At 37.7% G+C, this 27,738-nt stretch overlaps 1 protein-coding gene across 5 annotated transcripts in view; it reads right to left on the bottom strand.

The window, feature by feature from the left end:
• Positions 1 to 6,462: 6,462 nt before the first annotated feature.
• Positions 6,463 to 27,738, bottom strand: part of PTPN20 (protein tyrosine phosphatase non-receptor type 20) — a 109,534-nt gene continuing 88,258 nt past the window's right edge. For 3 of the 5 annotated variants that reach the window (XM_049646304.1, XM_049646305.1, XM_049646303.1), the window contains exons 8-11: positions 21,030 to 21,364; positions 16,880 to 17,095; positions 10,324 to 10,386; positions 9,083 to 9,462 (exon numbers count right to left, since the gene is read on the bottom strand). In XM_049646304.1, the coding sequence (XP_049502261.1) occupies positions 9,397 to 9,462; positions 10,324 to 10,386; positions 16,880 to 17,095; positions 21,030 to 21,364 (680 nt within the window). In that variant the 3' untranslated portion in view covers positions 9,083 to 9,396. Of the gene's footprint in view, positions 7,847 to 9,082; positions 9,463 to 10,323; positions 10,387 to 16,879; positions 17,096 to 21,029; positions 21,365 to 27,738 lie in introns of those variants that run through there. The other 2 variants (XR_007460927.1, XR_007460926.1) reach the window with 2 other exon arrangements.

Here is a 27,738-nt window from a genome sequence, read left to right on the forward strand (position 1 = left end):
GACAGAGAGAGACAGAGCATGAGCAGGGTAGGGGCAGAGAGAGGGAGACACAGAATCTGAAGCAGGCTGCAGGCTCCAGGCTCTGAGCTGTCAGCACAGAGCCTGACGCAGGGCTTGAACTCACGGACCACGAGATCATGACCTGAGCCGAAGTCGGCCACTTAACCGACTGAGCCATCCAGGCGCCCCTGGTTTCTTTTCTATATATGTATTAAGGCTACAAATTCCCCTTTAAATACTGCTTTAGCTGTCTTACAGAAGTTTCTAAATGTAATATTTTCATTATCAGTTTAAAAGTTATTTCAGGGCACCTGGGTGGCACAGTTGGTTAAGCGTCCGACTTTGGCTCAGGTCATGATCTCATAGTCTGAGTTCGAGGCCCACATCAGGCTCTGTGCTGACAGAGCAGAGCCTGGAGCCTGCTTCAGATTCTGTCTCCCTCTCTCTCTCTGCCTCTCCCCTGCTCACACTCTGTCTCTCTCTCTCTCTCTCTCAAAAATAAATAAACATTAAAAAAATTTGTTTAAGTTATTTTAATTTTGATTATGAATATTCTTTTGTCCTATTATTTAGAAATACATTTCTTAAGTTTCAAGTATATGGGGCTTTCCAGTTATCATTTTGTTACTTTCTAGCATAATTGCATTTGGCTTAGAAAATGCATACGATTTCAATATGGATTTTGGAATAAATTGGACCTTACTTTATGTTCCAGGGTATGGTCATTTTTGGTGGGGGCGTATTATATGTGTCACAAGTGCTTGAAAAAAATCTATATTCTGCAGTAGTTGGGTGCAGTGTTCTATATATGTTCTTCGGTCAGCTGGTTACTTCACGTTCTTCTATAATCTGATTTTTTTTTTTGGCTTAAACATCAGACATCTGTTTTCTTACAATTCTAGAGGCTAAAAGTCCAAGAACAAGGTGCTGGTAGGGTTGATTTCTTCTGAGGCCTCTCTCTTAGGCATCTGGAGGGCTATCTTCTCTCTGTAGCTTAAATAATTTTTGTCCACTTGTTCTATTAATTACTAAGAGAGATTGGTTAAAATCCTCAACTATTATTTGTATTCTTTATCATTTTCAACTTACATATACATATGCTTTGTTTTATATATATGCTTTATATATTTTAAGATTCTGTTATTAGATGTATGCAAATTTAGAATGGTCAATACACTTCCAGTGAACCTCTCTAGTCATACCTTTTGCCTGGATTCCATGTTGTCTAAAAGCAATACACTACACCAACTTCCTTTTGGCTAGTGTTGGCATCTTTTATTACACCCTTTTATATTCAATCACTTTGCATTCTTGTGTTTTAGATTTGTCTCTTGATATTTTTCATTTACCTTAAGCATTTGACCCACTTAAAATTTATTGTAATAACTGATATCTTTGTGCTTCAAGCTATTCTTTTGTATGCTTTTTATTTGCACCACCCTCTAGGTTTCCTTCCTTTTATCCCTCCCTCCCCTCCTCCCTTGCCTCCTTCCTTCCTTCCTTCTTTCTTTCCTTCCTTCCTCTCTCTCTCCTTCCCTCCTTCCTTCCTTTCTTTTTTTCTGTTTTGCCCATTGTTACTTTCTCTTAGTTTGGAGATTATGTACTCTTTTCCTATTCTTTTAGTAGCTATAATAGAAATTATAAAAAAGCCTTTTTAAAGTTATCAAAACCTAACATTAACTTGTAAATTTACCCTTCTCCTGAATAATGCAAGGACCTTAGAACATTTTAAATTTATGTCATTTCTGAACAATATGCTAGTGTTATAATGTATTTTAATTCATTTTATGTGTACTCTAAATCCAACAAAAAATTTAACCCATTCTCTGGTCTTAATTCCATCATTAATCTGAGATTTTTTTTTTTTTTAATTTTTGAGAGACAGCAAGCGAGCACGTGAGTTGGGGAGAGGGGCAGAGGGAGAGAGAGAGAATCTTAATCAGGTTCTATGGTCAATGCAGAGCCTGATGCAGGATTTGATCCTCTGACCCTGGGATCATAATCTGAGCCAAAATCAAGAGTCAAATGCTCAACCGACTGAGCCACCCAGGTCCTCCTAATCTGAGATCATTTTCTGCCATTTTCACTTTTAGAATTTCCTTTAGGAAATAGTGCTTGAGGACAACTCTCAGTTTTGTTGTGTCTGGTAATGTCTTTATGTCACTCTCATTCCTATAAGGTTTAGAAACCAAAATCTTGGCACTAGTGATGCTCATTTTTACTGGTTGGTCACTGTTTGTAGGCCATTTAAGTGACAGAGCTTCTATCTATCATCTCTATCATCTATTATCTATTTGCCAATCATCTGAATACTATCTAGTTCACATTGTCATTTCTAAGTGTGAACTATAGGGTTTTTCCTTAACTTCTGTATTACACTTGTATCTTTTTTCTTTCACATTGAGAGTTCTCATTCACAAGGACACAAAGGATGGATGAAATCAAATATTCTATAATTACTCATTTACTTTACCCAATATTACAATAGTCTCAAAATAGCAATTCAATACAACTCTACCAATTGTTACCAAAAACAGTTAAACATTTTTTGCCTATACTATACCTGCACTATTGTATTCTCTCCCATTTTTAAAAGATTATATCTACTTGTTAGGTAGTATAGCCATTGCATACTATAATTTCTCCCTTTTAACTCTTTTATATTAAAAAAACATATATCCATACATTTATAAGCATTAAATATATAAAAAATATTATATATATAATTAGAATATGTATATAATATCATTATGTCAATGACTAAGTATTTTTGTTATTTAAAGTGTGTTCTTTAGTAGCTTCCCCAGAAAGGACACTCGGAAACAATTTTTCTCCCATGTTGACATCAATATGCACCTTTTATAAATTAAGGCATAGATTTTTTCCTTGAAAATCTTAAATATATTATTCTATTTTTCCTGTCATAAAATGTTATTGTCAAAAAGACTGATAGTAATCTAATTTTATTTTCCTCTTATTCTTCCTGCATAGATGCCCAAAAGATTTTTTCCTTTTCTTCAAACTTCAAACTTTTCTTCAAACTAATTTTACTAAAACATTTCTTGGTATTGGTCAAGCTCATTTGGTATTTTCAGGTATACACTGTGGTATTCCAGTATGTAATTTTAAATATTTTTTACTTCAGGAATATTTTCTTAAATTATAGTTTATTGTGTCTGCTCTGTACCCTTTCTTTGGCTTTCTTCTTTAAAACTTCTAAGGGTGCCTCGGTGGCTCAGTCGGTTAAGCATCCAACTTCGGCTCAGGTCATTATCTCAGGGTGACCTTACCCCATTTGTTTTCTCTCTCTCTCTCTCTCTCTCTCTCTCTCCCTCTCCCTCTCTTTCTCAAAAATAAACATTTAAAAAATAAATAAAAGTTTCATTATCTACATGGTAGTCTTCTTTGCCCATCATTGATAAGTCATGCTCTCAAGTTGTTTCCTTTCTTCACTTTGTTTTGAAAATGTTCCTCCTTGGAAACCTATTTTTCTCAAAGCATCAGTTATTGTGTTTGTGTTCTGAGTACACATTTAGTGCATTTATTGTGTTTTAGTTCTAATTTTTTCAACTTTTGTTTCTAATTCTCGATTTGTCATACTACTTTGAATTTTTCTCATTCTGATTTTTGTTATTTGTGTGTCCAATGTAATTTTCCTAATGTCTTTAAGCTCATTAAGTTAAATATTAGGTTATAGTTTTGATCTGTTTTTTTACCAGGTCTTTCTGGTGTTTCTTCATTGTCTTTAGGGATGCTATTAAGTCCTCTAGCATTGTTTTTCCCCTTAAATTAACTTGTGTGGGATTTAATCATGATACTTTCCTATTGTTCATTTTCATGTGAATTTAAATTTCCTGAACTTATAAGTGGTTTGTTCATATAGATCTGTTAACTTCATTGAGCTCACCTTCTGAAGTTTTCTGCCTCTGTTCCCTTCATTCACTTTTTTTTTTATTTAAAAAAAATTTTTTTTTTTAATGTTTATTCACTTTTGAGACAGAGAGAGACAGAGCATGAACGGGGGAGGGGCAGAGAGAGAGGGAGACACAGAATCGGAAGCAGGCTCCAGGCTCTGAGACATCAGCCCAGAGCCCGACGCGGGGCTCGAACTCGCGGACCGCAAGATCGTGACCTGAGCCGAAGTCGGATGCTTAACCGACTGAGCCACCCAGGCGCCCCCCCCCCTTCATTCACTTTTATATAGACCTTCTCTTTTCTTCATTCCTATTATCCCTGTTTTGCTAAATGTTGATTCTACAGTTTCTCCTCAGTATGGAACTTGGTTCTGGAAAGGAGTCTTAGCTTATCAGCTTTTACAGTAGATAAAAGCTGGATTGCTCCAACTCCTTTAGGTTTTACCAAGTGCTCCTTGCACTTATTCACTTTTGAGGCAATCATCCAATTTCAGCTACTGTCCTCAAATTAGCTCACCACAATTTCCAATAAATATCTTATGGGTATTTTGGGGTCCATCTGTTTGTAAATAAAATGGGTTCTTCACCACAGAGTTTGAGAAGTACTGATGAAGGAGAGAGGAGTATTAGGAGGCTTCATAAAAGAGGTGGCTTTTAGGCTGGGCCATGAGGGCAATCTAGATAGGAATGAATGTTGACATTCCCTGTGGGGAAACAGGTTCTACTTACATAAATGGGTTAGAAAAAGCTTAGGATGGAAAGCCACCACCACAGGGCGATAGCGCCCAAGGTTAGCTAGCAAGATATTGAAACGGGATCACGAGTAACTTGTTATATCACCTGCAAGAAATTACTTTCCATCTGATGCCAATATACTATTATACTTTGGATCACAAACACCACTTGTCCCCCAGACCCTTTGCTTCCTACATACACAAGTTAATGATTACTGACCGATTGTTTTCTCCACGTTCACGTGTGCAAGATCTTGTTTTCTTCACATTCACCACATGGGTAATATCTTGTGAGCTCAATAAATATGGAGATGAAATCCCTGTTCAGGGCTCTTGTCTCCTCCCGGACATTAGCCTCTCTCATATTCAATTCTATGTCCGCTCTCTTGCTGGACAAGGGAGAACTCTGTACTCGTAGTCTGCGGCAATTCTCTAGGACTCTGCCGTTGGCCTCTGTCTCACTTTCTTTGGGAGAGACATTCCCATGCCTTCAAACAGCATCTTTAAGGCAAAGATTCCTCCAGATCTAGGTCTTCATCCCAGACTTGTAGAGCCACTTGGCGGTCAGCATAATAAATTCAACACTGTACAAACTAAGCACATGGCTTTCTCCAAAACTTTTGTCACTGCATCCCATGTTATGTTTTTATTTTCACTTCAAAATATTTTCTAACTTCTCTTGAGGTTCTTTTTTTATTTGACCCATATGTTATTTAGAAGTAAATTGTTGGGGTGCCTGTATAGCTTAGTCAGTTAAGCATTTGTCTCTTGATTTCAGCTCAGCTCATGATCTGAGATTGAGATCACAATTCGTGGGATCAAGCCCTGCTCTGTGCTGACAACATGGAGCCTGCTTGGGATTCTCTGTCTCCCTCTCTGCCTCTCCCTGCTCACGCTCGCTCTCTCTCTCTCTCTCAAAATAAATATATAAAAAAAGAAGTACACTATTTAATTTTCAACTATTTTGAAGCTTTTGAAATATCTTTGTTATTGATTTGTAGCTAATTCCATAAACATACCTATAAAGCTCCTTTCCTAGGAATTATATTGAGGCTTATTTTATAAGCCAAAATATAATCGCTTTTGGTGAATGTCCCACATACACTTGAAAAAAAATGTGTATTCTACTGTATTTTGGTGCAGTGTTATACGAATGTCAGTTAGGTCAAACTGGTTGGTAGTGTTATTCAGATCTTTTATATCCTTACTGATTTTTCTATTTATTCTATCAATTACTAAGAGGGGAATGGTGGAATCTCCAAATACAATTGTGGACTCATCTATCTTTCCAATTTTATCACTTCTATCAGTTTTGGCTTCATAAATTTTGATGCTCTGGATTTGAAATGCTACCATTAGTATATAATAAATTCACAAATATATGAGTCTGTTGAGTCTCTTTCTTGACTATGTTGTTCCACTGATCCATGCGTGTATCCCTGAGCCAGAATCACATTGTTTTAACTGTGACTTTAGATGATACTTTGATTATTACTAAGGCAAATGCTCTCTCTTCCCTACAATTAACTTTTCTTTTTCAAAACTATCTTGATTCTTTTCATGTATTTACTACTCGTTGAGAGCGAGAGCATCAACTGGTCAAGTTCTTGGTAAGTTAAATCTTAAGTATTTTATACATTTTACATATCCTTGTTGCTCAGTGGTATTTTTCCTATTGAAGATACAGAGGGTGGCAGACTTTTCCTTTAAAGGGCCAGATGGTAAATATTTTTAGGATTTATGGGCCATATGATCTCTGCCACTACTAACTTGGCCATTGTCACTACAGCACAAAAGCAGCCACAGACAATATGTAAACAAATGGGCATAAAACTTTATTTACAAAAACAGGCAACATGTCAGATTTGGCCTGCAAGCCATCATCCGATGACCCCTGATGTAGAAAAAGAAATTTTTACACAGTTATCTTGTATCCAGACTTCATAATGATTTTTCTAATACTGTATTTTAGTTCAGTCTATTATTTCTATGTGAGCAAATATACAAACAAAAGATCGCTTTGTTCTAACTTTCCAGTATTTATATACCATTTATTCTTTTTTGTAGTCTTTCTGTATTGGCTAGATAACTCTTGACAAATACTATAGTGCTAACAGGAGTTACTGTTTTCCTAATGGGAAGGCTCTATTTTTTCACCTCCCAATATGATGTTGCTATTAGTTTCTAAAAAATGTTCTTTATCACATTCAAGTTTCAGATATGATAGTTACATTAGGCATGTTTTAAGATCCCTTCTAATTCAAATTGTTACATGATGAGGTCATTACTTACTTCCTTTTGATTATAGCTGTAGACAAATTGAGCACTCCATTGAGCAATTCATCATCCCCACTGAATACCACTAACCTGTTTTTACTTAATGGATACTTTCCAAATCTTCGAGTTCAATTACTTAAATCTCAAGACAACATATAAAGAAAATTAATTCTTCCCAGGTATTAAGAAAAAATAAGTAGGAAAGGAAACTTTTTTGTTTTAGAGTTAAGGTGTTTTCATTTAAGATTTTTCAGTAAGAATAAATCACTGAAATGACCTCTGAGTAGTAAATGCAAAGTTAATTGAAAATTCAATAATGTTCTAGATAGCTTAGGGGCAAAAAGCCCAAGGAAAAATAAATTACCAAGACTTATAGGAGAATAAAACCTACAGTGTTTATTTCTGAAAAGATTTGGTCCAACATGTCAGTCCATCGAGGACAAGCATCTTTAAAAATATGTATTTAAAGTTGAAAGTTAATAAATGCATATATGCTTTTATTTAAATGTTTTAAAAGTTCCTCTCCATAAGCGTTCATACACTCACAAAGGTGTCAATGGGAGTTTCGTATTCATAGTCTAGGCAAAGACTGATTTACTGTTGGTATGAAACTTAGTATTTCAATTAGTCAAACATTTTCAATTTGGAATTCATTTTCCAAAAATGAAATAAAACAAATGTAATCAGTATTTCCATGTTTACTTATTTAATTTCCCTGAAAAACTAAAAATTAGTCCAGCTATAAAAATATGAGGCACACATTAAAGAAGAAATATGCTTACCATCAAGAATTGTGGCATTTTTCTTTACAAGAACATTTCAAGGCCTAGATAATAAAAATACGTCAGGCAATTCATAGTAAGTCTTTTCATTTAAGTAACAGCATAGAATCCTTCTCAGGAATACTGCTGTACGTCATATCTAGTATTTTACAATAACAGAGAGAAAATAAAATGAGGGATACAAATATTAAAGGCCAATCATCAAAATGAAACTAATGTTTAGCATAGATTATTTATATGAACAATGTAAATAGGTAGAATCATCAATTTGATTTAATATAAAATATATTTCTGGCATATAATTATTGTTAAAATGAAAATTATCAAGATAATTCAACAAATCCAAATATGCATTCAGCCAAGGGAACAAAGTAAGCCTCTTAAAAATTAAAGATTTACAGATTAATATTAGAAATTTTCTCAGTATAATACATGGAATATTCTGATCTCCATTGAATCACACTGTACAAAAACATGTATCATTTGCTTCATAGCTTATAATCAGGTAAAAATGGTCACTAAAATTCCTTGACCAAAATATCACTGTAATTATATGAGGCAAAGTCCTATAATAAGATGGATGTAATAATGGCCACATCTTTTCAAAAAGAGAACATGAAAATTTTCATTCTCACAGCTATGAATTTGGTTTTCCAAAACCCGGTTCCCAAAGCCAACTTTTAAATGTTACAGCAGAGGTGGGGCAGTAATGGAAAGAAACGATTTAATGGAACTCTTAAAAAAAAAAAAAAACTATCATAGATCTTAGTTTAAGAAATATATCTGGCGTAAGAGAGAGATACACAGAATTATGTAATAATGCTTATATCAAAGTTTATTGATTAGCTAAAGGGCAAAGAGTAAGAGGCAAGTAAAATGTAATACGTGCTTTTGACAAAGCAGACTGAGTAATATGTTAAGTGTTAGGGTGGGATAGGAAAGAACTCAAGCTGGGCAAAAATTTCCTCTTGGACTTTCTATATAAACATCTATTTTAGTTTTGGCCTGTTCACCAGTGTGTTCATGTGATGGAGCAGAGGAGCTCTGCCCACCCATGAAATACTTCCCAGACCCACAGGTCCTTGTGCAGCTGCTCTAGAAAGGCAGCTTGTCCTCTGAGGTCCCTGGGGTCCTATAGAAACTATAGGAAAATGAAATCCAATTTGTGTAAAAAGTTAATCCATCCTAATTAGCGAACTGAGTTATTAAAATACCAGCTAAAAGTACATGCTCTAGCTAAAACACATGGGTTAAGTATCTGTCATGATGTGATCTTGCCTTTACTGGCCCTATGTTCTCCCAGAATAGGGGCTTTATAAGGTCCTGGAAATCCTCAGCTCCCTTTAGCTGCCTGTCCAAATAAAATCTTAATGAATATAGTTTAAGTCCTTTATTGGCTCTGTAATCCCTTCAACCAATTAGGCTGCAATTGTTTTATGCAACTTCTGTTTCATTGGAAAATGTGGGAAGATATTTTTATATTACCTAAGTAAGATTAACGGGTAAACACTGTTCACCGCAAACCAAATGATGCTGCCTTCCGGGAGTTGTCAGAAAGACAGTCAAATGATACACCAAGAAAGTACATTGTACGCCTAAGCAAAGCCCTTCAGGACAGCTGGAACATGTTCTTTACGAGGAGACTCCAGGCCATTGGTAATTTCAAGTGTGAGGCAACAGAAGTCTTTCTTAATCGAAAGTCAGAATCTTCTGAAGAACTTCAAGCACAACTTTATAACAAAAGCAATACTGCTCCTATATACATATATATGAAAAACAACAGAATGTTAAGTAATTGAATACCAATATCCACTTTCAGAGAACATAGTTGTAATTTTCAACCATAAAGGTAAGTGCCCAAAAAGAGCAAACATCTAACCAAGAACTTCTTTATGTATATATTTTTTAAATATCAATAAGAAAAATGATCATACTATAGTGCTTGGTCTAGAGTTAGTTAACTCAAGGCTTAACTGAACACAGGGGAAACTGACCCCCAATCTCAATCTCCTTATATTGCCCTGGATAAACCTATGCTTAAAATTTTTTTAGGTGTAGCCTCAGGTCTCTCAGGCAACCTTAGTTCACATAAAATGCTTCATCTATCATTCAGCATTGGCTTAAAAACAGGTCAACCTAAAAATTTAGGTGTACCTGCTTGTTTTCATCATCCAGGCTTTCTCTCGATTCTCCTTCCCAATGATTAATAACTGGTGTGTAACATAAACGCTATCTTTTTATGACAGACCAATGACTTTGATAATTTAGTGACAAGTAAGTATCTCCCAGCTGCTATCCAGAAACTTATAAATAACTTCAGATATGCTACTTAAATAACATGGCATTATGGACACATCATGTGTTTGGGTGTCAGGAGACCTGTTTCCCTCCTGGCTCCCCCATGTGCCATATGAATGACCTCACAGAACAGACTTCATTACTCTGAATGTGAAGTACTTCATCAGTAATATCAGAGAAAAAATAAGGTCTACCTCAAACAGTGAGAATTCAATGACATCATGTAGGTAGAAGAGATTTACAAATTGTAACATGCTAAACATGTTAATCTTTATATTCTTTATTCTTTTTATTAGAATTTATGTAGTGAGGGCTTACCTTTGTTTGAATCATGCCATAACGCTGTTCTCTCATTTGGGCCACTATATTCTTGATGTTGAACTGCAACAGGATGACAGTGATTTTGTATTATTCACATGGGGGAAAATACAAACCCACAGATTGCCAAATAAGTACTCCATAATTCTTTCCAGTAAAAAAGATGTCAAGATATAACCAGAAAGGTCTCGTTTTCAACTATAAGAAAAGGCACTATTTTTAAGCTAGTCTAATGGATAAGGAAGACTTTAGTTTAAAAGGTTTCCAGGAAAAAGCAGGAAGCAATCATTTATAATAAGAAATGCTCTCCAAAAGAAATAACAACAAATTTGCCCCTGTGTCTACTTTTCTGTTCTCCAAAGGGAAATCTTAAAGCAGGACTGTAATTCTGGAAAAGTCTGAGCATAGAAGACTTTTTCTGGCCACATTAGTAACACAGCTGTTTCTCATCTAAAGAGCCCTCTCAACTCAAATGGAGACCCTGAACAACAGTTGGCCCAATACCAGATTCTGCACCTGTGCATGGAGACCAGCCTACCCAGCGTGGTCACTGAGCTGGTGCAGGTCTGCAAGGGGCTGCTACTAATCCACAATGAGATGAGTCCATAAACTGGTAGTAAGTGTTTAGAGACTTTTATGGCAATCTGACAGTGGTGCAGCATCAAGGAGGATCACCAGTGGAACAGGCCTAGACCAGCTCAAGTGTTGCTGAACTTGCCTGGAGAGTCACAAGTGGTGCTGAGGACCAGTCATGTCCAGCAAGACCACATAGACACATGAAATTTTAAGGTTTGTTAACTATAACCCCAAATTATATAAAAATCAGAGAAAATGTAACCATTCCTTGATTTTTATAACTGTTTTTATAATAATTTAAAATTTTAATTGAACCTTTAAAAATTTGTATATTGAAATAATTATAGATGTACAATAGGTTGCAAAAATATACATGGAAATCCTACGTACCCTAAACCCAATTTCCCCCAATTATGCCATCCTACATAATTATAGTATAATATCAAAGCCAGAAAATTGACATTGGTATGATCCATGAATCATATTTTGATCATTATTCAGATTTTGCAAGTTTTATCTGCAATCATTTGTGAATTTGTGTACATATGTGTGTGTGTGATTTTGTGCAATGTTATCACATGTGAAGACTCAGATAACTGCAACCACAATCCAGATACATAACTGTTCCACCATAAGACTTTCTCATGTTATCCATTAGAACTACTCACCCAACCCAGTCCCTAACTCTTGGCAACCAGTCATCTGTTATCCATCTCTACTGTTTTGTTATTTCAAGAGGATTGTATGAATGGAATCATGTAATACCTAACTTTTTTAGGGTTTTTTTTTCATTCAGTATAGTTGCCTTGAGATCCTTATAAATTGTGTACAGTAAAACCTTGGTTTGCGAGCATAAGTCATTCTGGAAACATGCTTGTAATCCAAAGCACTTGTATATCAAGGTGAATTGCCCCATAAGAAATAATGGAAACTCAGATGATTTGTTCCACGACCCAAAAATATTCATATAAAAATGATTACAGTACTGTATTATCACATAAAATAATAAAGGAAATACAAAATATAAAGAAAAATAAACAAATTAGCCTGCATTTACCTTTGAAAACCTTTGTGGCTGCTGTGAGGGAGACAAGAGAGAGGAGGGTTATTGTGTAGGATGATTTTCATTGTCACTAACAGATGGTGACTACAGTATAGTATTAATAAACTCTTGTCATATACTGTATTTAATGTAACTGGCAGTAAGACAGCAGAGAAAAGGGTCTATATCTGCAGGCAGCCTGACCTAGAATGAAGCAAAGCATTCCTAAGCTTACTCGTGTATGGAAAAGCAAAGGACTGTCCATAGGTGCTTTAAGTGGCAAAAAATACACCGTTGTGGGTTGCCAGTTGTGGGTACCTTCCAACATTCTGAAAAATCACCAATTTCTGTCAAACACTGTGGCCTGAGACCAAGCATCCGAGCATGGGAGACAATCACCCAAAATCTCACAGTGAGAGAGAGAAAGAGAGGAATCATTGGCTCAGTTACGATCATGTAACATTCAGTGTCACGTATTATTCTTATTGCAAGATATCACTCATTTATCAAGTTAAAATTAATTATAAATGTTTGCTCATCTTGTGGAACACTTGCAGGACAAGTTACTCGTAATCCAAGGTTTTACTGTATATCAACAGTTCACTCCTTTTTATCTCTTAATAGTATTCCATTAAAAAAATAAATGAAATGGATATATACCAGTTTGTTTAATCATCAGCTTACTGAAGGACATCTAGGTTGATTCCAGTTTTTGTTTATTATGAATAAATCTGCTATGAACATTTACATACAGGCTTTTGAGTAATTGTAAGTTTTCATTTCTCTGGGATAAACACCTAAGAGTGCTACTGCTGATACTGTATAGTAAGTTTAGTTTAGTTTTGCTTTTGTTTTAAAGAAATTATAAAACTATTTTCTAGAATGGGTATACCATTTTACATTCCCACAAGCAACAAACAACAAATAATTAATCCAGTGTCTTCAACTCTTCACCAGCATTTGGAGGTATCACTATTTTTTTTATATTAGTCTTTCTGATACATGCCTAGTGATATTTCATCATGGTTTTAATTTCATTTCCCTAAAAGCTAATGAAGCCCAAAATCTATTTACATGGTAATTTGTCATCTTTTTATCCTCTTTGGTGAAATGTTTGTTCATGTCTTTTACCCATTTTCTAACTGGGTTGCTTTTTTTGTTTTGTTTTTTTGTTCTTTACTATTAAAGTTTTGAGTATGCTTTATATATTCTAAATGGATATTTAGGTATGTTTGTTAGATATGTGATTTGCAAACAGTTTCTCTAAGTCTGTAGCTTATTATTCTCTTCACAGGGTCTTTCACAAAATGAATCATTTTAATTTACTTTGCCCCTAAAAATGTTTGTTCTTACCACCTGTATTCAACCCAATACTTAAAGTTCTAGATATCTGAATTAGGCCAGAGAAAGAAATAAGAGGCATACAGATAGGAAAAGAAGAGATAAATGTGTCCCAATTGGCAACTAGAATGATTGCTTATGTAGAAAATCCCAAGGAATCTAAATACAGAACAAAATAGAACAAAAAAAACCTCTTAGAAATAGTGAGTTCAATAAAATCAGAGCATACAAGATGAAAACACAAAAATCAATCACATTTCTACATATAAACTATGAACATGTAGAAGCTGATCATAAAAACACAACACCATTTACAATTGCTCCAAAGAAAATGAAATAGGATAAATCTAATAAATCACATATAGGATCTATATGCCCAAAATGACAAAATGCTGATGACAGAAATCAAAGAAGACCTAAATAAATGGAGAGACATACCATGTTCATGGATTGGAGTATTCAACATAGCAAAGATGTCAGTTCTCTCCAAAGTGATCTATAGATTTAAAGCAATTCCTATCAAAATCTCTGTAAGCTTTTTTTCTGTAGATATAGACAAGCTAGTTAGAAAATTTATATAGGAAAGCACAGACCCTATAAAAGTTAAAACAATTTTGAAAAAGAATAAAGGAATCACTCTACCTTACTATATAGCTACAGGAATCTATAGTGTGATATTGGTAAAAGGATAGACAGATGGATCAATGGAACCGAATACAGAGACAGAAATAGGCCCATACAAACGTGCCCAATGGTTTTGACAAAGGTGCAGAAGCAATTTGGTGGAAGAAGAATAGCTTTTTCAACAAATGGTCCTAGAAAATTGGACATCTATAGGAGAAAGAAAGAAAGAAAGAAAGAAAGAAAGAAAGAAAAAAGGAAGAAAGAAAACATATGTAAACCTTGACTTAAATCTCACATTTATACAAAACTTAACTCAAAATGGATTATGGACTTTGGGGTGCCTGGGTGGCTCAGTTGGCTGAGCATCTGGCTCTTGGTTTAGGCTCAGATCATGATCTCACAATTCATGAGTTTCAGCCCAGTGTAGGGCTCCACACTGAAAGTGCAAAGCCTGTTTGGGACTCTCTCTCTCTCCCTCTCTCTTGAGGGCCCCTTCCCCCCCCATCAAAATAAATAAATAAATAAATAAATAAATAAATAAATATCACACTGCTTCATCTAGAGTCTTGTTACACAAAACAAACAAACAAGCCCAACCCTGCCAGATAAACATGGCAGTGTGCATAGTTGTGTAAATAATTTTTAATTATGTAAAGGCTAATGTGCTAAATTTTGGATTATTCACATCATTATGTGATAATACGGTAACCAGTAATGAACAACTGTTATTGTACCCTAAAGACTATTAGAAGAGAAAGGTCTATTGAGACCATTCAAACTACAGAGCAGTCTCAGGGTTTCTGAAAGAAAAGAGGCAGTGTGTTCCCAATATTTTAAGAATTTTTAAGCAGGCGTGGTTAAAAATGAAAATGGCTATAGAAATAACAAACAAAAAAGAAAGAAATAGTTACATATTCTCCAATTTTCATATCTGAGTTATAATTGATTGGATAATCTTAAAATGTCTCAGGTCACAAATGTCCGCCTCACAGAGCTGGTATGTAGCTTGCTACATGTAAGACTCCCCATGTGAGTTCCACAACACACAAACTGGTCTATACTCTGTTCAAGAAGACCCATCCACTGGTCATGTTCTTGGATGTCACAGCAATACATCAAACTGCTCTGAAAGTTTCTAAACTTTCACTCTCAATTTCTAGGAATGTATCTTATGGTAGATAATAAACATCCACAGATTGGTGCTGGTCCAAGACCACACTCTGAGTAGGTCTGGTGGTCTTTCAAAATTTCTGAAAAGAGTAGAAAGGGTATCGGTAAGAACATTTGACAGTTCAAGGTTCTGTGGGAAGCCAATAAAGAAACAATGGATGTATTTTCTATTTTTGAATTACTCCATCAAATCTAAGCATCCTTAATTGTAAAATGCATCATTATTTTATGTACCACTAAGAAAAACACTGTCAATTAAACTGACAGATGGCTTATTATAAAACCCATTCTGAGTTTAAAGAAGGTATAAGGTGGGAGAAAACAGTGCTCCTTAGAAACATGAAATATAATATTTACAGTTTTTATAGTTTCTACAAGGAATATAAAATAAGGACAAATATAAACAAATTATTTAAGAAACTATGATGGGGAATATATAAAAGAAAATTATACTAACATTTTCTGCTAAAAGGCTCAAACAACATTAGTTATGGGAATGGGTAATATCAGACTTACACTACTAAAATTTTCAGCATTGTTTAGCACACCGGGGGGACTCACCAGTTTATATTAATCCACTGAGTTTGCTCTGGAAAACCATCCCTCTTCTCACTCTCAGTCTTATGGCCTGGAGTAGTCCTGACCGGCCTACATAGCCCAGTATCTCCCACAGTGATTAGTTCAGGGAAGGGGCTATAGCTCAGACACAGTGAAAGGCTGGGAGATACTGGCTCAGGTTTCTGACAAAAAGTAATTTCCTCTGTCCTCCAAGGAGCTACTGGGAGAGACCATTTTCCAACCCTCCCACATAATATAGCTTGAGGATAATGAGTTCTGGAACCAAAGCAGCCATTCCGCTGCCCCCGGAGAGAGTCTGGCACTGTTAGGGTTTAAGTGCAGAAGGCCCAAGAGAGCAGAGACTGGACTGTTGTGACAACAACCTAACGCAGAATTTACCTTGCACGGCAAATGCCCGGCAGCCTGTTTTCTCAGGATTGAGGTGTGGCTTTTCACATTCCTTGTGCCCCTGGTAAGAGTCACTCCTAGCCCCTATGCCTGCTAATAAACAGGTGTCTTTCCCTTCACACTCCTGCAGTGCAGGAAAACAATTCAGTGAACCAGTCTTTCTGGCCACAAATCTAAGGTCACATTCCCTAATCAGTTTAATCAACAGTAAAGGTAATAGTATAATCAGTATGTGTCTAATTCTTGTGTCTATCTCTCAGCTGGTTCCAAATTTAGAGGAAAGCAATGAATTGTCAATGATTGACCCAAACCCAGCAATATTATTATCCTTATTTCACATATGAAAAAAATGGGTTTCAGAGAAGATGAGCAATTTGCACAAAGTCACCAAAATCTCAAGTGTGAGGCAAAACTGGCAGTCAAAGCTAGGGACCGCTCATTAAAATTCTGAAGTCTACATTTTTTCCAACGTGCTCATGTGCATGTATTTTCTGTTCATTAAAAACAGGCATACTTCACTGACATTATTTAACAGGATTTTAAAAGCTGTATGTGTGGGTAGAGGAAAAGCAAAGAGACATGAACTTGCAATCATTGTGCACCTGCTGTGTTCCCAACAATGCTCCATGCCACTAATCTGCATTATGTACTTTAATCATCACAATCCCCTCCCAGAATCTGCACCACTTGATTGAGAAGCAGGTACCCAAAGTTCACATGCCTTCTCTTCACTGAGTTCTCTTGAGGGCCAAATCATAGTCTTCAGGTACTAGAAGGCTGTTAAAAGTAGTAGAGTGTTTACTAATAGCATCAAGTTATCTGTTTAATGTCACTTACTGGAAAGTTCTTTTCGATGGCACAGAACACAACATCCACACAGAGGAACACCCCCGTCCGGCCCACGCCAGCACTGCAGTGAACAAGGACAGGTCCTGTAAGGTGGCTCTTCCTCACATAACGTACATACTTTATGAAGCCATCTACTGGGGCAGGAGTGCCATGGTCTGGCCAGTTGGTGAACTGCAAGTGTTTTATAAAGTGACTAGTTCCTGTCTGTTGAGAGAGGAGACAGGGAGGAGAAAGAAGGGGAAGAGAGAGATTTATCAACTTCTTGTGTTAAGGATCTCAATTCCATTTCCAATATAATAATAATAATAAGAAGAAGAAGAAGAAGAAGAAGAAGAAGAAGAATGGCTCTATGGTCATACAGTAATGCAAATAAGAATACCAATAGGTAGCATGAATTAATAACCACTTTTGGGGGTACCTGGGTGGCTCAGTTGGTTGAGCACCTGACTCTTGATTTTGGATCAGGTCATGATCTCATGATTAGTGAGTTCAAGCCCCACATCAGGCTCCCTGCTGGCAGTGTGGAGCCTGCCCCTCCCCCACTTTGCATGAGTGCACACACCCTTTCTCTCTAAATAAATAAATAAGTAAGTAAGTAAGTAAATAATTTTTAAAAAAGAATTAAGCACTGATGACGTGCCAGGTACTATGCTAGAGACTTCACATGCACTCTTTCATTTAATCCTCACATCAACTCTGGGAGGTAGGTACTGTTTTATCCCCATTTTACAGATGAAACTATAAGGATCAGGGTAATGGAGAGATGTACGCTAGGTCAGAAATCTCCTATGTCTAGAGCTTGGACTATAATGTAGGCTTCCTGAATTCAAATCAACCATCTTTCTTCTGGACCATGGTTGTGCAGAAAAACCCAGAATCCAAAAACCAAGAATGGGCTAACACATTAGGAAAAGCATTCTATGTTAGCTTGAATGTTTATGATACAAAATTTAATGAAAACAGCTGGGTGCTGCAAAGTTGCTTGACGAGGGGCGCACCTATCTCTTCTGGTGATGAGGACAGGGTAGGTGGTGACCAGGCAAGTGGGCTGTGCCCCCACCCTTATGCTGAGCCCTCTGGCAGCACAGGCATGAAACTCCTCAGGGTCGACTACTAAACACTTCCAGTTGACCCATTATCCTTTCCAAAAGGATGGCGCTTTCCCAGTGTCAAGCCCTTCATTTTGCTTCTCTGGGCACCCCTGCAGGGAAACTGAGGATGGGTTTCTTCCTCCTCCCTTGTTTTTCCCTAATGCAGCCCTTTATCCTGAGTTCCAAATAGAAATAAGTTTTCCTAAGTCCCAAATAGAAAACTCAGGTTTAAATCATTGGTACGTGAAATTGAATGATGAAAACAATACTGAAAATCTTGTGAAGGCACCAGAGTGAGGATAGCTTTACCACATATGTCAGGAGTTAAATCTCTCCTGCCACTGTTGACCGCTAAGAATCTGCACAAAGGTGGACTTCACCACTTTCCTGACCTAATCACTTAGACAGAAACCGTGATGCAGATTCTTCAAACACTAACCCCATGGTTCTGGAGCCTGTGGGCCTCAGCTCAAAGGCCACCACTGCTTGGACCCAAGCATTTGAGTTCTTGCAGACAGATAATTCCTCGGTGCCTTTCACCTGCCTATACTCTCTAAGCATACTGGCTTTCCCCTGCCATAAAATGTACCTCACACATCATTTGGAACTTCCTTCCCCACTAGACCATAAGTGTTCTAAGAGCTGATAATGTGTGTGTGTGTTTTCTGTCTCCAGCACCTGGCACAACACCTGGTTACAACAGGAGGGAATCCACAAGTATTAGGGGAGTGAGGGTTGAAACGAATCCCCTCAACCTTAGTGCACAGACCAAGCACAGTGCCTAGCACACAGCCAGCAAGTTATCCATCAGTGTCAGCCATCATTCTTGGCCTCCCTGGTCACAACTATGCTCCAATCCTCCTCACTTTTCCCTCTCACCCTACTCCTGTATCTCATCAACTTCTCCCTTCGTACTCAGGTGCCCCATCCCACCGTAAACTTTTTGAAACCTTCATCATTTCCCTTAATGCTTCATCCATTTCTTTCCTTGCCTCCCACAGCCCTTCACTCTCTGCAGCCCCCTCACCGAGGCCAGCTATTCTCCCATTCTCCAGGTCCCACAGAGCATAGAGATCAGGTCGCATACTCCTTGCTGCCCACTCCTATTTCCAATTCATCATTCCTTCTTGTGTAAATACCCCTCTTCCTTTTGAGTTTCATACCTCTTAGCTTTATCTTCTCATTGCTATTACCCAGTGGCTTTAGCCTCTGGTCAATTTGCTACGTTCACCAAAGATCCTGACCTTCTCTTTGCCACAGACTCTGACATCATCTAGGGCAAATCCAGGGTCTCTACAGCCCAACAGACGCTCTAACCTCACAGCGTTTTATTTCTCTCTTGTAGAGGAGACCACTTGTTTCTTCTGGTCCTCACAGTGATGGTCACTCCTTGAACTTATTATCACCTATAATCATGTCCAGTATCAAATATCTTCCCTCCAACAACAATGTGACCAAATGGAGCTCTCCTGTCCTTTATGCCCTCCATCTACTCCTAGTTGACCTGCTCCTGATTCCATTTGTCTCCCTAAGTTTAGACTTCATGGCTGATTATCTGAAGCATTCTCTTACCAAACTGTTAACTCCTTTCATCCTTTGAATTTTACCACACGTAGTGGACAACACCTCACCCTGGGTCAGCCCCTTAACCTGTGTTCAGGAATCTCATAGTTAGGCTGCTGGGAAGGAAATAATTTCATAGATGCACATTTTATTGCTACTGAAAATTTACTGGTTCCAACTTCATCATCTCCAGCAACCCTTTTCCTAGTCATTGTTTGGACTCCAATCAACTTCTTTGATCCTCTTGTCACGCTTCCTGTTTAACTCCCATCTCTTTCATTCCTGTTGAACACATGTATCACTTTCCTGCTAATCAAATCCACTTATACCAATGCTCCTATAAACCATTCCTTTTGTATCTTTTGATTCTATTAAAGCAAGAACTCTATGAGTTATTTTAGATCAACACTTCCCACTAGAACTTTCTACAATGATGCAAATGTTCTAAATCTGTGTGACCCAATATGGCAGCCATTAGTAACATGTGACTAAACATTAGAAATGCAGCTGTTGCAAGTGAAATATTGAATTTGTTGTTTCATATAAATTTTAATGATTTGAATTTAAGCTTAAATAGCCACATATGGCTTCTGTATTGGATAACTTAACTTCTGACCACTCCTTCTGTCACTTATAAGTCATAAATCACATATAAGTCTGCCAATTTTATATGAAAAACACCAAAGTCTCTGCTTTTCATCTCCATGCCAACTGCCCTGCTTGATCATGATACCTTCTGACTAAAATTCTTCAATGTCTCCCAATTATCTTCATAATAAAGTTTGTGCTCCTTAGCCAAACTCCAAGATACTTCATGTTATGACTGGTCCCTGCTTACCTTCTAGAGCCTCATCTCACCTCTCACTTTTCCCTGAGTTAAACTGTTAAACTTTTACATTCCCTAAACACTTAACTACTTACATTTCTCCATACACACCGCATTTCATATCTTGATTACCGACTTCTTATTTACATCTTTCTTGTTTGGGTAGTTCTCAATCCAGATGTTCCCTCCTCCAGTAAACCTTACCCCGAACCCTAAGTAAAGCTAAGTACTTCCCTTCCAGGCCCCAAAGCATTCCATACAGATCTCAGGATTACCACAGACCACAGTAACTAGGAGTATCAGTAAGGATACCTGAATCTCCACTACTTGGTAAGGTAGTGATAGTGCCTGGCACAGTGGTTAGCAATATACCTGAAAGACTCAATACATATGTCACACTAGGCAGGAGCAGCCAAAGTGCATCCCAGGATTAGGCAACTTCCAATACTGATGCTCCCTGTCCCATCTTCCCTGTTTAGGTTTTTCATCTCTCCAGTCAGAGTTTGGTGTCTTGGTTTCTAGCACCAGGGAGCAGTAAAAACAAGTTACTCAAAAAAGTACCCCCAGTCTGTAACACAACCTAATCCTAACTTCTCCTCCTGATATGTGGCTTATCTAATGAAATATACATCTAATACTGATTTTTTTTAAAACTTACAGACTTCCTCACAACTTGAAATATTCGGATGATGAAACATTGAAGTATCTGGTAGTTCTCCATGAAGATACGACAGTTTTTCAATTCCAAAGGCTTCTTCATAGAAATGGGCCAGTAATGGTGGCATTTGACAACGCCACCTTCTATCTCTTTGGTTATCATGACAATAACATTAGAGTTATTTTCTAAAACCATTTGCCAGAAGTCATCTGTGGTACTTGGCAGTGGTCCTTGAGCAGCAATATAAAAATACTCTTCTCCAGAATTCATTATTCTAATATAACTAGCATTGATGTAGTCTTTGTTTTCTCCAAGAGGAACACGTGTTGAATCATCTATCATAAAAACAGAAATATCTGGTAGATGACAGAAAAGTAGGAGATACAATACACCCTGGATTCATGAAAGTATTTCACACTGGTAAATTCATTCATCTCTTTGACAAGCAGAGAAGATGGCATAAGAGTGTCATTTCAAGAGTTACAGGAGTCCATGCATTTAAGTTCTTCCCTCCCCCAAACATAGTGGCATGACCTACAAAATACACAATGAGTGTTTTTTGTTTTCATCTGTTTCTACTAAATAGAGAAGGTTGCCATCGGTATCCAGACACTTTGAGAGATTTCTGTTAGATATGGCACAGGTATGATTAGGCCAAGGGAGTTACCTAACTCCCTTGAACTGAATACAGCCAAGGAGGAGCCCTCTGAGGGGGCAAGGGAATGCCATTCTCTATAAATCCAGACAAGCTGCAAGCCCAGAGCAGTAGGGACCAGGATTAAAAAAAAAAAAAAAAATGACTGTGATAGTTGATCAGATCCAAACCCTAGGATTAATGGAATTCTACCAATGCCCCAACTACATGATAGTCAACTTTTATGTCCATCCTCAGCATTCACTGGGTGAAACAGTATGTAATCAAAGCAAAGGTATTATGGCAAAATGATGTTATGAAGGGGATTTGCTCCAAGTAACATGGGACTCATGAAACATGAACTATTGCAACAAATATGAAAGAGGAAGCCAATTACTTGGCCTACTCACAAACTCCACTGGCCCCAGAGCTCTTTCTTCATTTTACATAGACATCTGGACCTCTGGCTCAACCACTGCTCCCACACAGACAATAAATGCCCTCAGCAAAGGACAGACCTTCCCTGCCAGGCAGTGGTCTCACCAAGAGCCCCTCCCTATTACTCAGAGTCCTGTGGGCCACTTATCTGGCAAATAGGGTATGACTGAGATAACTAAACAGGGCCTTACACAAGTTTTGATAGAACCCTTTTCAAATTCCAACATAGCAAACATAAACTTTCCCTTGTAAATATGAATAAATAGGAAAAACAATCACTAGATATATGAAGAAGGCTAGTACTTCACAAAAGGATACAATTTTTAAAAATCATAGCAAAGGTTTTCCTTCCTATAAGAGGGAAGAATACTTTAAAAGCTATTTTCATTTAAAATGAAAGACAAAAAAGTTAGAGAGGGAGGGAGCCAAACCATAAGAGACTCTTAAAACCTGAGAACAAACTGAGGGTTGATGGGGGTTGGGAGGGATGGGAGGGTGGATGATGAGTATTGAGGATGGCACCTTTTGGCATGAGCACTGGGTGTTGTACAGAAACCAATTTGACAATAAATTTCATATTAAAAAAATAATAAAAAATAAAATGAAATATGAGAACATTATTTTATTATTTAAAAAGAATAACATGTTTATTGACATGTTATTAAATTATAAAGGAGGTAACAAAAGCAAAAGGTCTTCCTCATATATGAACATATATACAAATACATTATGTTACTTTATATAAACATATAATAATAATAATAATAATAATAATAAACCTGGCAAGTATTCACCAAAATACTAGTAGTGGCTATTTTATTACCTAATTGTTTATAGTGAACTTGTACTACTTTATAGTAGAAAAGTATTTCTTTATTTTTAAAAGGGAGATTAAATGTGTGAAAATCAAACAATCTAAACTAATAAAAGCTTGCCTTCAGATAAAACCACAATTACTCAATTAAAACCTCTAAAGTGAGAAGTGAATAGAAAAGTTAGTGATTTAGAAAATTGGCTTAGAGATTTCCCCAAGAACTCAGAAAAAAAGATGAAAACAATGATAATAATGAGTAAAATGTTAGGGAGTACAGAGCATATAAAGAAAATACATAAAAGGAATTTCAGAAGCAAAACTATGGAATACACAGTAGTAAGGAAATAGCTCAAGTGATCACAGGAGAAATGTTCCTCTAAGAGAAGAGACAGTTGTAGAATTTAGTGCTAACATGCACCCAGGCCCAAGCACCATGTATGTATTCTGCATGCATCACCTCATCTGAACTTCAAAACGATCCTTTGAATGAGGTATATTATGCATGCTTTTCAGATGAGACACTTTTACTCAAAGTGGCTAAGTAATTTGTTCCCTATTATGCAGCAGTTCTTCTAGATTCCACAGTCTCCACAAGTAACTCTATGATCTGCTGGCCCTCAAGGAAGACTCAAGGAAAGACCACTTCAAATGCCAGACATTACTGAAGACATCCACTAAGACCTCAAGACTAGCGGAGCATAACGTCACAGAGATAGGAAGCAAAACTTCGCTACTGGATCACTAGAGGTCTTAGTGAGCTGTGCCACTCCCATTTCCAGTTCTCAGTTCCTGAATCCTGGCTGTGGCAGAAACATATACTGGATGCTAATTTGGAGCACATATGACCTCCAAGAGAACACTGCCCCAGCCCTTTAAGGTACCGCCACCTAGCTGGCACTGTAACTGAGTCTTCAAAAAGCCATGTCACTGTTCTATCAACCCAGCCGCTGTAGGAGGATGAGGAATATGTTAAGACCAGTGAATTCCATGAGCACGAGTCCACTGCCACAAATCATTTGCCTCAAGGTGAGCTCCTTGGTCAGAGGCAATGCTGTGTGGACTATCATGACGTTAGCTAAAGCATTCTGTGGGTCTCTGCAGGGTAGATTTGGTAGAAGTACTGCATGCAAAGAAGGCAAATCCATACACAATATCTATTCTGTAAAAAAACAAACAAAAAAAGGCACTGAAAAAAGCACCGTTCCTTCTGTGATAGAAGTAGTTCAATGTAATCAACGTGCTGTCAGGTATCTGGCTGAACACCCTGGGAAACAGTGCCATATTGGGGCCTCACTGTTGATCTCTACAGCTGACAGATTGGGCACTCAGCACAGGCCACAGCAAGGTTGACCTTGGTGACTAGAAGTTAATGTCGCTGAGCCTATTCATAACTTCTATTCTTGCCAGAACATCCACTTTGTTCATGAATCCACTGGGTAATGCACGGGTGACCGGGAAAGTGACTGGTATGCACAGAATGAGTCATTCTATCCACCTGATTATTAAATCCTCTCCTTAAGTCACCCTTCAGTGAACATTCACATACAACACAAATATCTTCATTATTTTTGCCCATCCCAAGAGGTCTAGCCACATACCTCTTCCTCAAGAACTCCTTGTAACCAACTATCCAATCATGTTCCTTCCAAGTCCCTGACCATCCAGCTAAGCCATGGGCCACAGCGCCTGAACTGGTACAGATTTGTACCTCTGGCCATTGCTCCTTCCAAGCAAAACGGACAACCACGTATACTGCCCAAAGTTCTACCAACGGAGAGGATTTCCCTTCACCACTGTCCTTCAGGGATGTGCCCCCCAAAAAGTCTGTAGTGTTGCTGCTGTCTACTTCTAGGTGGTACCTGCATATGGTGCAGAACCATCTGTAAAGAACATCCCAATTTTCTCTTCCTCAGTCAACTAATCATAGGGAACTCCTCATGAGGTCACAGATGCAGGCTGCAAGAGAGGAGGTAAAGGAAAGAAGACCATGGACAGTTTGGTCCCTTCATCTAACTTACTTGTGCCTTCAAGGCCGGCTCAAACCCAACCTTGTATCTACAACTTCCATTTGATGATGGAGTGCTGCTTTGCACGCTCTACTTTCTGGTTTGATGGCCTATAGTTGAGTGTCCAGTCTCTACTAATACCTCATAGCAGGCAAAACTGTTCCTTAAAAGGTGAGTGATTATACACAGAGATTGGCAGGGCTTTTCTAAAAGCCCATGGCCTGGGCTCTGATTCAGCCATAGGGGCCCACCAAAGGCTCAAAACAGTACCCCTAGCTTCCACTGACATTGCATCTGCTGGATCAACTGAGCAACTTGTACAGCAGCCTGGACTTGTAGAACTTGCACTTGTCCTGGGCCCCACTCAAAACCCATATTAGTAAAGGAGCCAGGGTAGCACACTGAAATGAGGAATATACTGTCTCCAAAGTCCGAAGAGGTTCGTGAGGCATTCTACTTCTTTGGGCTATAGGAGAGGCCAGATGCAACATATCACCCTTCTCCTTAGAAGGGAATATTTTTATATTCCCCACACCACTGGACCTCTAGAAATTTCAAAGAGGTCGAATTTTTGTTAGATTCATTTTCCACCCTGTGACACACAAATGTCTTACTGGTAAGTCTGGAGTAGTTAATTGCTACTCCTTATTCCCTAGATTCAATCAGCATAATGTCATCAATATAATGGACCAGTATAATGTCTTAAGTAAGGGAAAGGTAATCAAAATCCTTGGGAACTATGACATAGGGCTGGAGAACTGATCTATTCCTGAGATAGGGCATTGGATGTGTATTGCTGGCCATGTCAGCTGAAAGCAAACTGCTCCTGGTGGTCTTTACTAACAGATATGGAGAAAAAGCACTTGCCAGATCAACAGGTATACACTAGGTACCAGGGGATGTAATAATTTTCTAAAGCAATCAAATCACACCTGGTACAATGGTTGCAGTTAACAGTCACCACCTGCTGAAGCTTATAATAATCCACTGTCATTCCCCAAGATCCACTTGTTTTCTGCACAGGTCAAATAAGTAAGATGAATGGGGATGTGGTGGGAATCACCACCCCTGCACCTTTTAAATTCTTAATGGTGGCACTAATCTCTCTGTGCTCTCTCAAGAACGCAGCATTGCTTTTAGTTTACTATCTTCCTAGACAGAAGCAGATCTACAGGCTTCCATTTGGCCTCTTCCACTATAACTGGCCTCACTCCACAGGTAGGGATTCTGCCAGTTGCTGAGTACGCCTGTTCCAAGTATGCATTCCAGAACTTCAGAAATAACCACAGTGGTTCAGAACACACCGAACCCACTAGGAAATGGACCCAAGCTAAAACTCTGTTGCTTATCTGACCGCCATAAGTACCCCTCTTCCGGGTGGGCCAGGGTGGCACTTTTGGTCTCCTGGAATTAGTGTCAGATTAGTGCCAGCGTCAGTAGTACTGGCAAACAAGACTCTTCCGCATTTAGGGGTTTGATGTGCCTATCTTTACCAGGACTTTGCCATATGTTCTCATTTTTTCAGAATCCCATTCTTTCTCAAATTCTATGCCCTCACGTTAATAGCAAACACCCTGCAAAGTATGGAATTCAAATTGCAAAGTAAGTCAGCCATTCATAGGATGAGACTCTGGGTTTGATTTTCAACATTCTGAGCTCCATGGCTACAGGAGATAAGGGTTTCTTTCAGGGAAAACATGAACACTTTTAAGTCATTTATGTGATGCTTGAGCTGGAAATTCAAATCCCTGAGATCATCCTTTTTTTCCCCTACTTGGCATAGCACAATTAGAAACAACCAGCCAATCTCATTACATTTGTTAGTTGACAAAAATGTTCTAAGGTATAAAATACACAGTCATCCAGACCTTGCTTCTTATAAGTATTTGTAAAGGAAAAGCCAATGGTGAGATTTTATTTATCTCTGTTACTATTATTACACCATGGATTATCACTGTTCTCTTTACTACTAGAAATAGAGTCATTAGTGCCTTTAAATTTTATCAGAGTAGGAAACCAATTCATAAAACTCATCCTTAAGATTCTGTTCCTCTAGAATCATTCTTGGTACCAAAATTTATATTAGTCAGTGTTCTCCAGAAAAACAGAATTGATAGGCCATATATATACACACATATATATATATATATATGTGTGTATATATATATATATATATATATATATATATACAGTAGACAGATTTATTTTAAGGAACTGGCTCACACAACTGTGCAGCCAGTCTGAAATTTGCAGGGCAGGCTGTCAGGCTGGAGATCCGAAGAACAGCTGATGTTACAGTCTTGAGTCCAGAGGCAATCTGCAGGCAAAATGGCTTCTTCCTTGGGGAACTTCAATCATTTTTTCTTAAGGCCTTCAACTGATTGGATGAAGCTCATCCATATTAGAGAGGATGATCTGAATTTCTTAAAGCCCAGTGATCTAAGTCTTAATTACATCTAAAAATACTTTTACAACAACATCTAGACTCATGTTTGGACAAATATCTGGGTAGTGTGGCCTAGCCAAGTTGACATATAAGATTAAGCAGCACACAAGCTAAAAATTTTAATAGATGATTGGAAGGAGGGAGGTTTTCTTGAAACTTAAATAAGTTCCCTAGAAGACCAAATGAAAGAAAGCAAGAACTAAAACATGGTCGGGGGGGGGGGGGGGGGGGGGGGAGGAAGTATTTGCAAAACTACCAAGAGGCAAAAGTAAAGAGATAATTAGGAAAAAGATGAAAGCCTTAGAAAAAAGATCCAAGAGACCAACCCTAAATCATAGGAGCTCCAGAAAAAGAAAAACAGATTAGAGAGA

This window comes from Panthera uncia, chromosome D2 (genome assembly GCF_023721935.1).
Source record: "Panthera uncia isolate 11264 chromosome D2, Puncia_PCG_1.0, whole genome shotgun sequence".
NCBI lineage: Eukaryota > Metazoa > Chordata > Mammalia > Carnivora > Felidae > Panthera > Panthera uncia.